At 55.9% G+C, this 13,660-nt stretch overlaps 5 protein-coding genes across 5 annotated transcripts; 2 read left to right on the top strand and 3 right to left on the bottom strand.

The window, feature by feature from the left end:
• Positions 1–197: 197 nt before the first annotated feature.
• On the bottom strand, positions 198–1,611 carry MIND_01161900 (Myb-like domain-containing protein; the record flags this gene model as incomplete). The annotated part of the gene is made up of 4 exons (XM_037368142.1): positions 198–606; positions 662–879; positions 932–994; positions 1,042–1,611. The coding sequence occupies 4 exons, from the start codon at positions 1,609–1,611 to the stop codon at positions 198–200; spliced, it is 1,260 nt and encodes a 419-aa protein (XP_037215068.1).
• An 894-nt stretch (positions 1,612–2,505) lies between these two features.
• Positions 2,506–3,484, bottom strand: MIND_01161800 (uncharacterized protein; the record flags this gene model as incomplete). Its single annotated transcript, XM_037368141.1, has 3 exons — positions 2,506–2,582; positions 2,640–3,316; positions 3,366–3,484. 3 exons carry the CDS (start codon positions 3,482–3,484, stop codon positions 2,506–2,508), a joined length of 873 nt encoding a protein of 290 aa, XP_037215067.1.
• Positions 3,485–4,089: 605 nt separating this feature from the next.
• On the top strand, positions 4,090–5,495 carry MIND_01161700 (Glycerol uptake; the record flags this gene model as incomplete). The annotated part of the gene is made up of 8 exons (XM_037368140.1): positions 4,090–4,236; positions 4,291–4,307; positions 4,361–4,431; positions 4,484–4,628; positions 4,682–4,892; positions 4,939–5,134; positions 5,182–5,289; positions 5,341–5,495. 8 exons carry the CDS (start codon positions 4,090–4,092, stop codon positions 5,493–5,495), a joined length of 1,050 nt encoding a protein of 349 aa, XP_037215066.1.
• Positions 5,496–5,677: 182 nt separating this feature from the next.
• Positions 5,678–7,020, bottom strand: MIND_01161600 (uncharacterized protein; the record flags this gene model as incomplete). The annotated part of the gene is made up of 3 exons (XM_037368139.1): positions 5,678–6,145; positions 6,197–6,860; positions 6,911–7,020. 3 exons carry the CDS (start codon positions 7,018–7,020, stop codon positions 5,678–5,680), a joined length of 1,242 nt encoding a protein of 413 aa, XP_037215065.1.
• A 1,982-nt stretch (positions 7,021–9,002) lies between these two features.
• On the top strand, positions 9,003–11,005 carry MIND_01161500 (uncharacterized protein; the record flags this gene model as incomplete). The annotated part of the gene is made up of 7 exons (XM_037368138.1): positions 9,003–9,224; positions 9,279–9,473; positions 9,527–9,568; positions 9,621–10,413; positions 10,468–10,535; positions 10,587–10,707; positions 10,764–11,005. Exons 1-7 carry the CDS (start codon positions 9,120–9,122, stop codon positions 11,003–11,005), a joined length of 1,566 nt encoding a protein of 521 aa, XP_037215064.1. The 5' UTR covers positions 9,003–9,119.
• Between the last annotated feature and the right edge of the window lie 2,655 nt (positions 11,006–13,660).

The raw sequence follows: 13,660 nt of genomic DNA, 5'->3' as shown, positions 1-13,660 counted from the left end.
ATCCTTCACCATCCACAAATTCCACAATATTTTCAATGCCCACCGCCGACCCTTGAAGAATATTTCACAGGTGGGCCAGTCGATGATGCGGAGCTTGATGCATGGTGCCTAGATAGTCCATGGGTTCAAAGAGATGAGCAGCAAGATGATACAGATTCAGATTCAGATGTGTAGAAATAAGCAATATACATGAAAAGCTAGTCGGCACTCTTCTTCATCATCGCCATGAGCATCATATTTGTCCGCTCTGCATCTGCAAGGCGACGCTCGGTCTCCTCCTGGCGCCTTTGAATCTCATCCTCGGCATTCCTGCGCTGCATATCTAGCATCTGAGCCTGCGCCCGTGCAAGCATGTCCATCCCGCCAGCGACCTTCTCCTGCAGCGCGAGACTCTTCTCCTGATACTTGAGATTCTGCTTGTGGCGTCTTTCATCGACTGCTTGTGCATCTTTCAGGAGCTTGGTGTCGTGCTCGACGCGATTGTCAAGCATTTCCATGAGTTGGTTACGGCGGCGGCGCTTCGGTGCCACAGAGCGATCGCAATCATTGCCTGAGCCAGCAGAGTTGTTCTCCTTGTCTGAATCGTCATCTGCGGCATGGCGCCGTCTATACCAGCATCGTCAGCCATATGTTTACGAAAGCTGAAATACCAGTCACTCACTTGAGTGCGCGGCGCTGTCCCTGTTTCTCCCGAATCGTTGACCCTTCTAGCTTTGCGACATCTGTTAAGCCACTCCCCCGGACAAGTCCACGCATCGCAGCATCACGCATCTCCTTCCCGCCGACATCTTCAACAGCAGCCTTGGTCCGCGCAGCACTCGTTTTTTTCACCTTTGATGTTTGTTGTCCATCGAGGAAATCGACTATGTCGTCAAGAAGCTACGTTGAATGAGTGGGGAGATGGCTCATGGAGAGCGCAACAATAACGCACCTTGACATGCTCATCCACATCCTCCACCGCTCCGGTAAGTTGCTTTGCCCTTGTCTGCTGTTTCTGGAGGCATATTAGCACCGAAAAAAAGCCCGAATGAACGGACGCACCCTGTGTGCCTTGAGGATGAGCCGGAATCGTCCTCTGCAAGCCTCACTCGTCCGATTCACCGCTGTCCCGTTTGCTGTCGTTGCTGTGAACAGCTCCACCGCCACGCGTTGCCAAGCTTGAGCGGTATCGTCACCACGGTCGGCCTCGAAAGGCCGGACAACGTCGATGGACTGGACAAGTGCCCTGTCCTGCCATGGGAGCCATCGAGGCGAGCGAGCGTTGCTCACAGCTGTTGTCGGCACCCCTCTGTCGGATGACAATTGCTCGTCGTCATCCTCTGACCCAGACATCCCTTCGGCCTCAGCCTCTGGGCTGGACTCGCGCGAGCCACTATCGGACGGGACAAAAGGTGATAAGCGCTCCTCGTCCGGAGTGGGAAATCCGCCGCTGGGGATGTCCCAGTCAGGGCTATGGCGTGCTGGCGGGGTGATGACAGGTGGGTCTAATGACGCCTCCATTGTCGGTTTGGTGGCGGTGCGCCGATTTCGCGGGCTGGTGGGTGGTGTGTGTGGTGTTGGGGGGCTTGCAACGCCCGCTGCGCGTCTCTGTTTGCATGTCTGTATGGGCATATGGTGGTCGGTGGAAGAGAATGGGTTGATGATGTCATGGCATCATCTGATTAATTTGGCGAAGAGCCACCGGCTCCACCGGGCAGCGCACAGCCAAAATGCCACCAGGTGGGTCCTGGTGGCTCTGCGCAAACAGGCTATTTCAGTCTTTTTTGTCTTAGAAAAGTTGGGTAAGATGCATAAGCTGTTTTGTCATTTTCCTGATGTACCACCCCGACACGATGACGTGGCGCACGGTGGACGCAAGGAATTCCGCAGAGCGCACACTGCTCAGTAAAGCGAAGTCGGCGGAGGTGTCGCCCTCGTGAAACGATAGTGTCCGGTACAACAGTGGCTCGATCCTGCCCAATGTTGGTGTTAATCGATAAGGTCCCGGATCTACCGGGATCTTCAAACTGAGTGTGTACCATATGAACACTCTACGCGCAAGAAACAGTAGGCGGTACCGCATCTCCGGGTGCAAATGCGCTGTTGTTTCAAAAATCTCGCGTTCCAGTTCTGGGGGCAGTCGAGGATCTTCGTCAGTTGTCATAGAAGAGAGGAAGAAGGCGGCAGCTGACATATGCCAGTGATGAATGCCAGTGATGGCACGTGAAGCAAGCATCCTCAATGGATTACTTATTGAGATTCTGTGTATATATACATGACTAAAACTAAAGCAATACTTACTCACTGGCTGAGCAAATGTTCCATGAGGCAGGGCAAGTATGGTCTTTAAATTGGCCACAAGATTGGAACATGTCTTAAGATAGATTAAGTGTGTATGTATAGTTGAGCACTTGTGTTTAAAGCCTAAACATGTTCAGCCACCAGACTGAGATAAGCAACAAAAATTTTGAAGCATACAAGCACCGCTACTAGTTATATCCTTGGTACAGCCCGACTTACACAGCACTAGGTCCAGTCCATTGCCCCCGAATCATTCGCAATTTCTATGTGCTTAAAATCGCGTGGGACGGTAAAGTTTGTTGCTGTGTGTGCGTGCCACATCAGTCAACAAGAAGATGAATCAGATGGGAGAAACATACCCAGGATGAGCCCTTTCCTCTTCTTTGCGATGAACTCGTCTGCGACGTCCCAAAACGTGTCGCTGTCAAAGGCGCCCTCTGCCCAGGTCTCCTCCGGGTACCCATGCAACCATGGTTTACGGTGGGTCAGAACAAGGCGCATCTCCAACAAATCGCCGGGAAGAGCCATCTGGACATCGAAGACAACGAGCGCTTGGAGGTGCTTACAGCCACTATCAAGCGAAAGCAGGCGTTCAAGTGTTGGCCAGTGTGTTCCGGATGTCGGCGACAAATGAGTGAGTGCGGGGAGGGAGCGGTAGAGTTGCTCGAAGGCCGGATTGAAGGAGTCGAACAAGTCGAGATGGGTGAGCTGCGAGAAGACAGGGAGGGTCGCTGCCGACACCAGCGACGACAGAAAAGGAAATACCGCTGCAGAGTAGAAGACGAGCCGCCGGAGATTGTTCATGGCCAGAAATGCCGCCGCCGTCAACTGTGGGTGTTTCGTGTGGTCATGACCTAGCGCAAGGTGTTCTGCGCTCGGCAAGGACCGCAGAATATCTGCAGGGTCGTCATTTGCCCAGCCCGAGATGATGATGTGGCGGACATGACGAGCTAAGAACTCGGGGGTTTTGAGCTCGATCTTTGCAGAGTTCGAGCGCTCGTGGAAGGTAAGCGTTCTGTACAGCATGGGCTCGATCCTGTGGATTGAAGCTTTCAGTCGGCAACACAACATGGGGGCGACATTACCAGACGAGAACGCGGCGCGCAACCAGGAGAAGCGGGAAACATACACTGGGCCACGTTCGGGCGGCGAGCTCGAAGATCTCCCGTTCAAGTTCCGGAGGGAGACACGATCCCGTTTCCATCGCAGATGGTGGTCAAAAACCAAGCCGGTCACACAGAGTCACGAGCTGTCAAGTGTCATTCCCCTTGTCTTCCTCCATCATCATCTTCATCCCAGCCTTGCCCGGGATTTCACGAACCTGCCGAGTCAGTGCCGACTGGATACTAGAAGACCAGTCACGGTGCCAGTGTCCCCGAATACAGCCCCCCCCTTGTAACTCGCCGAGAAAGACTTCAAGCAAATACTAACTGGCACATTACAGTTTAACTTTCTTTCGCGCCTCCCTATCGTTATCTAATGCTATCTATGCTATCTATGCTTATCTTCTTCGTGCTCGGTGCGTTATCAACTTCACATCTAGGAACGCTTTATATTCAACGAGGTAGTTAATCAACAGGTCTCTCTGCCTGCCAACAACGCAAGCCAAGCGGAACATGCGGCGCGGTAGGACCACTTTGCGCCCAGGCACCTCGGCCATCGCGTACGAACGACAACGTAAACCAGACCGTTGTCAGTGGTCCATCACACCACCCCGACCGCCACCCCGCACTAGATCCCCGTCACTTGCAACTCTATTAAAGTAGATCCCGGCCAAAGTCCAATGCCCCGCTCTCGACCCAACCCAGCATGCCGCCCGCCCACTCCGCGACACAAGGGCAAAAGCTCGTCTACCGTGATCAGATCCTCCCGTACCAGCGCCCCGCCTGGCTGGCGCGGATTGAGCGGTTCCGCCACACCAAGCTGCAGTGGTTCAGCGAATGCTTTGCGGAGGCTGTGAGCATCCGTCTCTCTCTTCCCCAATAACGTTGCTCACCGTGCTCCTTTTAGCTGGGCGTTTTCTTTTAGTACGTTTTCCGGAGATTCAATGCAACGGCGTTCAGGTGAACTATATATATAGCTGCTACTGTGGGGGGAGCTCGCAGGCGCTGTTCGTGTTCACCGGCATCGCGAAGCTGGAGGGACTCTCTTGTGCGTCTGTTCCCTCCTTAACTTCAGCTATGAGCTGATATCGGTGACCCAGCGCTCTTCCAACTGGGCTGGGGCTATGCGATCGGCATCCTCCTAGCCTTGGTCATATGTGGTCCAATATCTGGTGGACACATCAACCCTGCAGTGACGATTTGCCACATGCTCTTCCGCAAATTCCCAATGATTCGGGGAATTCGGTGGGTCTTTCGTCTTCGACGTGTTGCAAGGAGCGCATCTCACCAAGTTTCAGCTACATCGTAGCCCAAATCGTGGGTGGATACATCGGTTTCCTCTTCGTCTATTTGCAGTACAAACACACGATCCTGGCGATCGAAGCCACAATTCCTCCAGACACGATGAAGAAGATCCTATTCACTCCGAGCGGACCCGCGGGCGCCTTCGGAGACTACCTGCAGCCCAACGCGAGTGTCGGGCTCGCATTCGTGAATGAATTCATGGTTGTGCGTTGCATTTCGGAGTCCTTTCTGTCCGGCTCAAGCTTCGCAGACTTTCATCATTGGCATAGTCCTTTGGGGCGTCGACGATCCGGCCAGCGTCCATCTCCCGCCTGCATTTCAAGCACCCGTCGTTGCCCTCACATACGCCGTCACCACATGGGGCTTCGCGGCCAACGGCTTAGCTGCGAATACCGCGCGTGACCTCGGCGGCCGGTTCTTAGCGTGGACGATCTGGGGCAGCGCAGGTGGGTCCATCTATTGACGCGAGCGAACCGCCGCTGAGGATGAAAAGCGACTGGCCCGAGCAAAGGCTACGCGGCCATCTCCGCACTCACGAACATCCCTGCGACCATCCTCGCTTACCTCGTCTACGAAATCTTCTTCGTCGACTCCGATCGCGGTGGGTCCTTCCATTGTGTTGTCGCAACGCCGTGTTGACATGTCCTCGTAGTGATACCCGAATTCCGGCGCGAGTATTACGACCTCAAGACGTTCCATCGCCGCAAGTACGCTGCGGTCTATGGACAGCCGCCGGAGGCCTCAGACGACAGTGTGTCGGGTGGTGAGAAGCTGAAGGAACTCGTTGGAACCCTTGACCGCGTCTAAGTCAACCACAATTATTCTGTTTTCATGTCACAAGGCGCGGATCGAAATCGGTCGTTATATAAGAAAGAAAGTGGTCGGCAGTAAATAAACAATATCTCCCCCAATTTTCGACCATTTGCCTTGCAAGTGAGTGCGTTCGAATCGTCTCGTCAATATCACATGCACAATTCGAGTCGCTAGAGCTATTGCACGACATGCAGCGCGTCATGGCGTGTTTTAAACTCTTCCAATGCAGTCCTTGGATCCATATCGTCCGCGGCCTCGGTGCCAATCATCTCCCGCAGATAGCGCAGATATGTTGACGGCAGGGTTTCGTCTGTCAGCACTTTCTTTGCCCACCACATCGACCTGCTCCGCGACACGCCGGTGGCCCGCGGCACTACTTTGCTCGGGACCCAGACCGAGTTCGTCCCGACCGCCGCCGTGGGGCAGAGCCACTCATAGAAGAGCTGGACGGCGACGCGCACGAGGGTGGGGCAGACAGCGCTCCACCGCCGGACGATGGCGAATTCCTCCTCGGCTTCCGCGTCGAAGGACTCGGTGGTGCGCGACTCGTCGTAGAATCTGCGGACCGAGTCGAATTCGTGCAGACGGATGGTGGTGAGCGCCGTTAAAGCGGGGAGCGCGCTCGTGACACTGGCATAGAACGTCTAAACAGTCGGGGGTCAAAAAGGAGGGAGTGGCCCAGAGCAGGTACGCACCACGCGTTCATCGGGGACGGCTGGTGCATTGACGACCATGGTGAACACCTGGATATTGGGCAGATGGGTGGCCGCTGCGGCCGCGATGAAGGTGCTGTAACGCGGGACCGTGTTTCTGATGACAGAAACCTCGACAGCGGCACGTGCGGCAGCGGCAAAGACAGTTTGGACGCTCTCGGCGGTGAAAGAGCTCGCAGGCCACAGAATGTGTGGCCGCTCGACGCGCGCGTGCGGGAGGAGCATGACCGCAAAAGAAGGCGGCCCGTTGAACTTGTTCAGAAGGGGGAGCCGGAGAGTGGGAGGGATTTCGATATCGCTCTGCGGAGTGCGGCTCGGAGGGTAGGACACCACCAGACTCGAAATGTGAGGATGTTCTTCGAGGAAGTCCACGATTGGGGGAGTCGGACTGCCCGGCAGGTCGCACATCTGGAGCAGCGGGAAGTGCAAGTCGGAGGAAGACACAAGACATGCGAATAGCGGTGGGGGTGGAGAAATGTAAGCCGATACATGGAGCTTGGCGAATCCCTGGAGGAGAGGCTCCAGTTGCCAACCGCTGGCGACTCGCATGAGCGACACAAGCGCGCGGAGGAAGACAGAGGCGCACATGAGCATTATGTTGACGTGTTCCGCCAGCATCGGACTCCCTTCCAGCGTGCGGAGGCATCTGGGCGGAGGTCGTCCACCGTAATGCAGCGGTACAGAGCGCGGGCGCACCGGCGGCTCAAGTGGCGGTCCGTGCGGATGAACGCGGCCAGGTCCCGTCGACGCAGCCCGGCGCAGATGGCGTCAATAAGTTCGGCGGGTAGACCACCCAGCTTGGCCATCGGTGCAAGAGGAAAAAAAGAATGATGACAGCTGTCAGTTAGTCATCATTTCGATCCCCCATGCACACGTTTTTTTTCGACAACCAAAACTACTTACATGCATGATGGGAGGCCTCTCCGATCGAGAATATTGCAACTGTTGCCCGTTTTCCAGAGAAGAAATGTATTTATAGTTCAAGGCATCATGATTGCCTTAGCAACCCGATGGTGGAACTATGGCGCGCACAGAATATTATTGACAAGGCAGCGTCAGGCCGCGAATCGCACCCTCGACCACCAAAGTCATCCGCGGGCTGGTTCCTGGAGATAATCGAGCACTACCATTACTCTGTAAGTTCTGTTGAAGAAACTAGACAAAATATTCGATGTTTATTAGAGTAGGACTACCAAGTATTTATACTACTCTCTTTATTCTAGTATATTCTGTATTCTGAGTCAATAGAAAGTGGGAGAACATTCCCGACGCGCCGAGCGTCGGTGATGGCGCAGCCGCTGACGTCATCTCTCGGCGATGACTCGGGTTCGCCAACCCGCTTACTTCAACACTCCCCCTCGAACACGAGTCGAGCCGTGCTTTCGCAAGCATGGTGCGCAGTGGAATACCTCGCCTGGGTTAGAGGCTTTCTTGTGGTGTTGTAGACTCCCCCTTTCTCCATGCAGTCTCTGATGCTGACTGTAAATCCCAGTGTCTGTTGCCCATGTGCCGTTTGCTGCTTGGCCGTTCCTATGGTCCTTCCTGGCCGCCCTCGGCGCCAGCGTCAACCCGGAGTCCATGCCGTGCCCATACCAAATCCGTTGCCGCGGCCCATAAGCCCTCGGTGTCCATGTCCGTGTCCGCGAGTACATTCCCATGTCGTGTCGGTAGCCTCCGGCCCGGTTCCAGTTCAAGTCCATCCAATTCCGAGTCCGACTGTGATCCAGCCCATCGTGGCGATCCCTTTCGTGACTCTGTTCCATTCCATTCCAGGTCCCAACCAACTGATCCAGCCCATTGGCGATCCCATGGCGGTAACCCATCCCAAGCCAAGTCCATGCCGCTCCGGCGCGCGCCGGCCGTGAGCCCGAAGCTGTGTCGATGACCGATCTGTGCTGACCATGCTCATCTGTCCGTGTGCTGGCGATGCTGAGCCATCTGCCATCCGTGATCGAGTGTCCGGTACGTGTCGTTCCCTTCGCCGCTCTTTCCCGCGCTGCTCTGCCAGCCCATTGCCGTAGAGGGATCACATCCCAAAAGGCTGCTCCGCGGAGCCGTCCCATCGCGTGGTCGCTGTGTGTCGGAGGAGGGTGGTGCAGGGGATAATAAGTGGTGTCGCTACTGTGGGGTGCTTGGCCAATGTGAGGTGCCGGGGCCCATAACCTGTTGAAGAAACTAGACAAAATATTCGATGTTTATTAGAGTAGGACTACCAAGTATTTATACTACTCTCTTTATTCTAGTATATTCTGTATTCTGAGTCAATAGAAAGTGGGAGAACATTCCCGACGCGCCGAGCGTCGGTGATGGCGCAGCCGCTGACGTCATCTCTCGGCGATGACTCGGGTTCGCCAACCCGCTTACTTCAACAAGTTCGTGACAGATGGTCCCGTGAGCGTGACGCTCCTTCTTCTTGTCATCATCACGCTCAAAACTCGCGGGGACATCGCGGCGACACAATGATGACATCGCAGCGTCGCAAGTTTCAAGGGACGATCCTCTATGGTGCTCCTCCGTATCAGTGATTGCGGAGGCAGATATCGATACGTACCTAGTGCCGCCATGGCAACGCCGCTCCCTCGACGCATACAACTAGGAGTGGCGCTCGCGGAGATGTTTCGATGCCCCCCAGGCGCCGACCTGCTGTCAACTCCCGCACGCACACACGCTACACTGCCACGCCGCTGACACCGCAGGAATCTGGCCTGCGGATTCAATGAGGAAGCGTCAAGCCCATTCCGCGCTATATATACTCGATCTCCAGGACGGGGGTCGTCGTTGGTTCGTCCTTCCCTTCACCCTCCCCTCCCCTTCTCGCCGCCAGGCCGGCTTTTCTTTTCCTTCTCCTTCTCTCTTGCGCTGGGTCGCACTTTTCTTCTCCTCATCCACCCGTACCGACCTAACGATGCGCTTCCCGACCAGCTTCCTGCTCACGCTCCTCCTCGCGCTGCCCGCCTTCGGCACCCTCGAGCCGCCTGCCAATGCCGCCGCGGACGACGCCGAGCTGATGGTGCGCGTGGTTCTTCCTGGCTGTGTCTTTTGCTTACATCAAGGTTGTCCGTAGGCGCTCGAGGCGCGTGCGGCGCGCAAGGCCGCGAAGCCCAAGGCCCTGCCGAAGCTGAAACCGGTCGTCAAAGCGAAGCCGAAGCCCGCGGCCAAACCTAAGCCGAAGCCCGCGGCCAAGCCTAAGCCGGTGGCCAAACCGAAGCCAGCGGCCAAACCGAAGCCGGTTGCGAAGCCGAAGCCCGCCGCGAAGCCCGTACGTGCCTTGACTGCGGCTCAGTTTTCGGACGGGGACTGACTGCGATGTAGGCTGCGCCGAAGAAGCCCGTTGCGGCCCCGGCGAAGAAGCCGGTGCGTAGTTTATACACCTCATTCATCCCGACTCACCTAGACCGGCACGTAGGCAACGAAAGCCCCGGCCAAGAAGCCCGCAGCGGCGCCGAAGAAGGCACCGGCGAAAGCACCAGCCAAGAAAGCACCAGCAAAGGCTCCGACGAAGGCGCCAGTGAAGGCTCCGGCAAAGGCTCCCGCGAAAGCTCCGGCGAAGGCTCCAACGAAGGCACCAACGAAAGCCCCAGTGAAAGCCCCAGCCAAGAAAGCACCAACGAAAGCGCCAGCGAAAGCTCCAGCCAAGGCACCCGCGAAAGCCCCAGCGAAGGCTCCAGCTAAGGCACCCGCAAAAGCTCCGGCAAAAGCTCCAGCAAAGGCTCCAGCAAAAGCTCCAGCAAAGGCACCTGCGAAGAAGGCACCCGCCAAAGCACCTGCCAAAGCCCCGGCAAAGGCCCCAGCCAAAGCGCCTGCGAAAGCGCCAGCTTCGAAAGCTCCGACGAAGGCCACCTCCGCGAAGGGCAAGCCATCCGCCAGCGCCGCCCCCAAGAAGACCTGCTCGCAGACCCAGATCGACAAGGAGCTCGAGGCGCGCTACGCCGAGTTCGCGCCGAACCGGCACGAGGCGCGCGCGGGCGTGTCGCACCCGAGCGCGAAGGGCCGCATCACGCTCTTCCACGGGACCAACTCGCGCAACGCCGCCTCGCTCGCGGGCGGCGTCAGTCTCGCCGCCACCTCGCCCGTCGGGGACTTCAACCGCCGGCCCGAGGTGCCCGGCGGGTTCTACCTCACCGACAGCCTCGTCGCCGCCGCGCAGTTCGCGTGCTTCGGCATCCCGCGGCAGTCGCCGACGAATGTGGACGTCTTCGGTAGGCTGTCTTCCATTTCTTCCCGGCCTGAGCTGAATCTGACACGGGGTGCAGAGTACACCTGGAACGGCGCCGGGGCCGGGGTGTTTGAGTTCCCGGGGCAGACCAAGGACTGGAACGACGTGCGTGTGTTGCAGTGCCTCCAGCAACCGCTGATTGACGAATTGGTGCAGTTCCAAGTGTACAACAGCAACGCGAACATCGACGTGGAGAACACCAGCAGCCCGTTCCGCGCCAAGGCCGTCGAGATCTACAAGAACGTGATGATCTCCGGGCCGATGAACGCCGCCGTCGGTGCGTGCGCCTTCGTTTCTTCCCATTCCGTCTATTGTGCTCATCGGGACACGCAGACGCGCTGCTGACCAACTCCTTCCAGCAGTACGCCGTCGTCAATCAGGACGCGGCGGCGCAGCGCCTCACGCAGGTCGCGCGCCACCAGAACATCATCTGCAAGAACGTCCCCAAGGCGAAGGCGCTGACGTCCGCGCTGTACACGAAGGGCCAGGGCGGGAACCCCAAGTTCCAGAAGCTCCTCACGAAGCTGCAGACGCCGAAGCTCGTGTCGACGTCACAGCAGTGCGTTATCCAGTAAGTAGACAATGTGCAGTGGTAATTATTGCGGGCCTGGGCATTTAATGAGAGATGACGTGCTGTTTACAAAATCCTTAACACTGTAAAATTGAGTCTTTCAATATAGCTGAAAATGATGCTTTTGGTAGACTTCCAGATAGCTGTCATGTTTCGGATCGGGCCGGGCCGCCCGCCCCACGCTCCTCAACCCCTCCAGGCACACATCCAATCTTATCCCTCATACTCTAGTTGTCAGGGGAACCTCCCTTTCCCCTCAGAGACGATTCTGATTCCGGTCCAATTCTGGTCTCGATTCTGCTCCGGCCCTCTATCTTGCCTGCACGATCACCAATCCATTAACGCCCTCCCAACAGTTGCTCTGGGACCTCGCCTGCAACACCGCCCAGGCCTTCTGTGCCCAACGGCAGCAGCTATGGACAAGCAGTATACAGTCAGCTACCTAGCAGGTGGACCCTCAGAGTTTCTTCTCTTTGGATTCTCCCCTACTAGGTCAGCTTCATTTGTATTCACTTACCAATGTTCATGCTTTAGATCCTCCCCTGCTAGGACCTTGATCTCAGGCCTCCGGGGTTGTCCTTACACTAGTGTATAAAAAGTTGTACCTATGCCATGCGCTAGGCTAATATCGTCTATTCTCTGGGTGTTAAGTGCCATGTCTATAAGATCATTTTTCATTATTTATTCCTCTTTGCTGAAACTGAGATGATTTTGTCATACTGAACCCTGGAACTGAGCGATATACACCTAACTGAGTGCTGAAACTGAAGTTTTGGAACACATCAAAACTGAACTGTCAGACTGACACTTGAATAACCGAAGCTGAACTTTGTAACACCCTGCTGAACCCCTAATAGCAGCTGACGTCTGAAATCAAAAAATGACTATAGTGATTATGCTGAAGTCCAGGGTCAAAATATTTTTCCATAACATATTCTAGGATCAAACATCACTAACCATCAATTTCCTGGATCATATGGCAAGGGCGGATCAAAATACCCTTTCAGGAAAGATTCCTAATTGGGAATGGTGAGTTACAATTTATTGGTAAGAAAGTTGTAAATGGAGAAAATGATTTGTATATGGATCAGGAACTTCTTTGAAGCTGTGACACATGTGGCAGAAATGACAATTATTGTTAATTATTGCTGTGACAGCATCCGAACGTTTCCGATCGTAGTACCGTTTATACTCGTCTTTGGCTTTAACACAAGTCGCAGGTCGCAACGTAGCGTCCGATATAGCGGGACATCTGTGACCACCAGTAGTTGCGCGAAACCAGCTCTAGGGTTTTGAACCGACCGGGCGTGTCCGGCGACTCGCGTGTCGTGGCAGAGCTCGATGATGCGCCTCCTTAGGTCCTTGTCTTTGGGGACTACGACCTTGCCGCGGAAGTACAAGAGATCGCCCGAGACGGCCCACTCGTCCGAACGTGATGAGCGGGGGCCCCGAACTTGACCTCGGACCTTCAAGAGTTGCCGGGCTGCAAGCGCGACGGGCTCCTCTAGGTCAGGCTCACCGGATAGCGCTTCCTTGATGTCGCGGACAAGTTCGGACCCGGCCCAGAGACAGTGACGGCCTCGAGCGCGAAACGTGGAAAAGCTCAGGGCGCAAGAGGGTGACGTCCGAGTTGTCTTCGGAGATGCCGTGGTCAGGCCGGGCGGGAGAGAGCATCGGGGCGGCCCATCTGGCGACCTGAGACGTGGTGCAGCGTGAAGTCAAACCTAGAAAGGTACAACGACCATCGGGCTTGCCGACGGTTAAGGTGCTGTGCCTTTCGGAAATACTCCAAATTCTTAGGGTCAGTCCAGATCTCGACCGGATGCGCGGCGCCCTCGAGGAAATGCCGATACTCCTCGAGTGCGCGGATGATCGCGAGCATCTCCTTGTCGTGAATCACGTAGTTGCGCTGGACATCATTTAAGCTTTTGGAATAGAACGCTACAGGGTGCCACTTCCCGTCCGGGGCGGATTGTTGTGAAAGAACCGCCCCGTCGCATAATCTGAGCTGTCTGCTTCAAGTCGGAAAGGTCGAGAGTCGTCCGGGATCGCTAAGACGGGCTCTGAGACGACCGCGTCTTTGATAGCTTGAAAGGCGGCGGCTTCGGCGTCTCCCCAGGTCCATTTCTGGTCTTTCTTGGTGAGCGAAGAGGGGGTTGCGCTAGGGCCGAGAAATCCCGAATGAACCTGCGGTAGAAATTAGCAAACCCCAGGAACTGCTGGACGTCCTTCTTGTTCTCGGGCGGAGGCCATGCGGACACTCCGGCAACCTTAACGGGATCCATTTCGACGTGGTTGTGAGAGATGATAACCCCCAGGTACTCGATTGACGATTTCTCGAAGTCGCACTTCTCCTTGCGAAGGTACAGCTTGTGCATTCGGAGTCGCCGAAGGACTTCGCGGACGATCTCGCGGTGCTTACGGAGGTCCGAATGCGCGATAAGGATATCGTCGAGGTAGATCATGACGTCTCCTGAGAGAATGAGATCCTGGAAAATGTCATTCATCATCGTTTGGAAAGTCGCGGGGGAGTTCGTCAGGCCAAAATACATCACCAAAGGTTCGAACAACCCTCGGTTGGTCCGAAAGGTAAGAACTCGGGGGTTTTGAGCTCGATCTTTGCAGAGTTCGAGCGCTCGTGGAAGGTAAGCGTTCTGTA

The sequence above is a fragment of the Mycena indigotica genome (assembly GCF_014461135.1).
Source record: "Mycena indigotica strain 171206Taipei chromosome Unknown Mind.scaff0011, whole genome shotgun sequence".
NCBI classification, from domain to species: Eukaryota; Fungi; Basidiomycota; class Agaricomycetes; order Agaricales; family Mycenaceae; genus Mycena; species Mycena indigotica.
The sequence above is the reverse complement of the archived record's forward strand: the minus strand, read 5'-3'. Positions and strand labels throughout refer to the sequence as shown.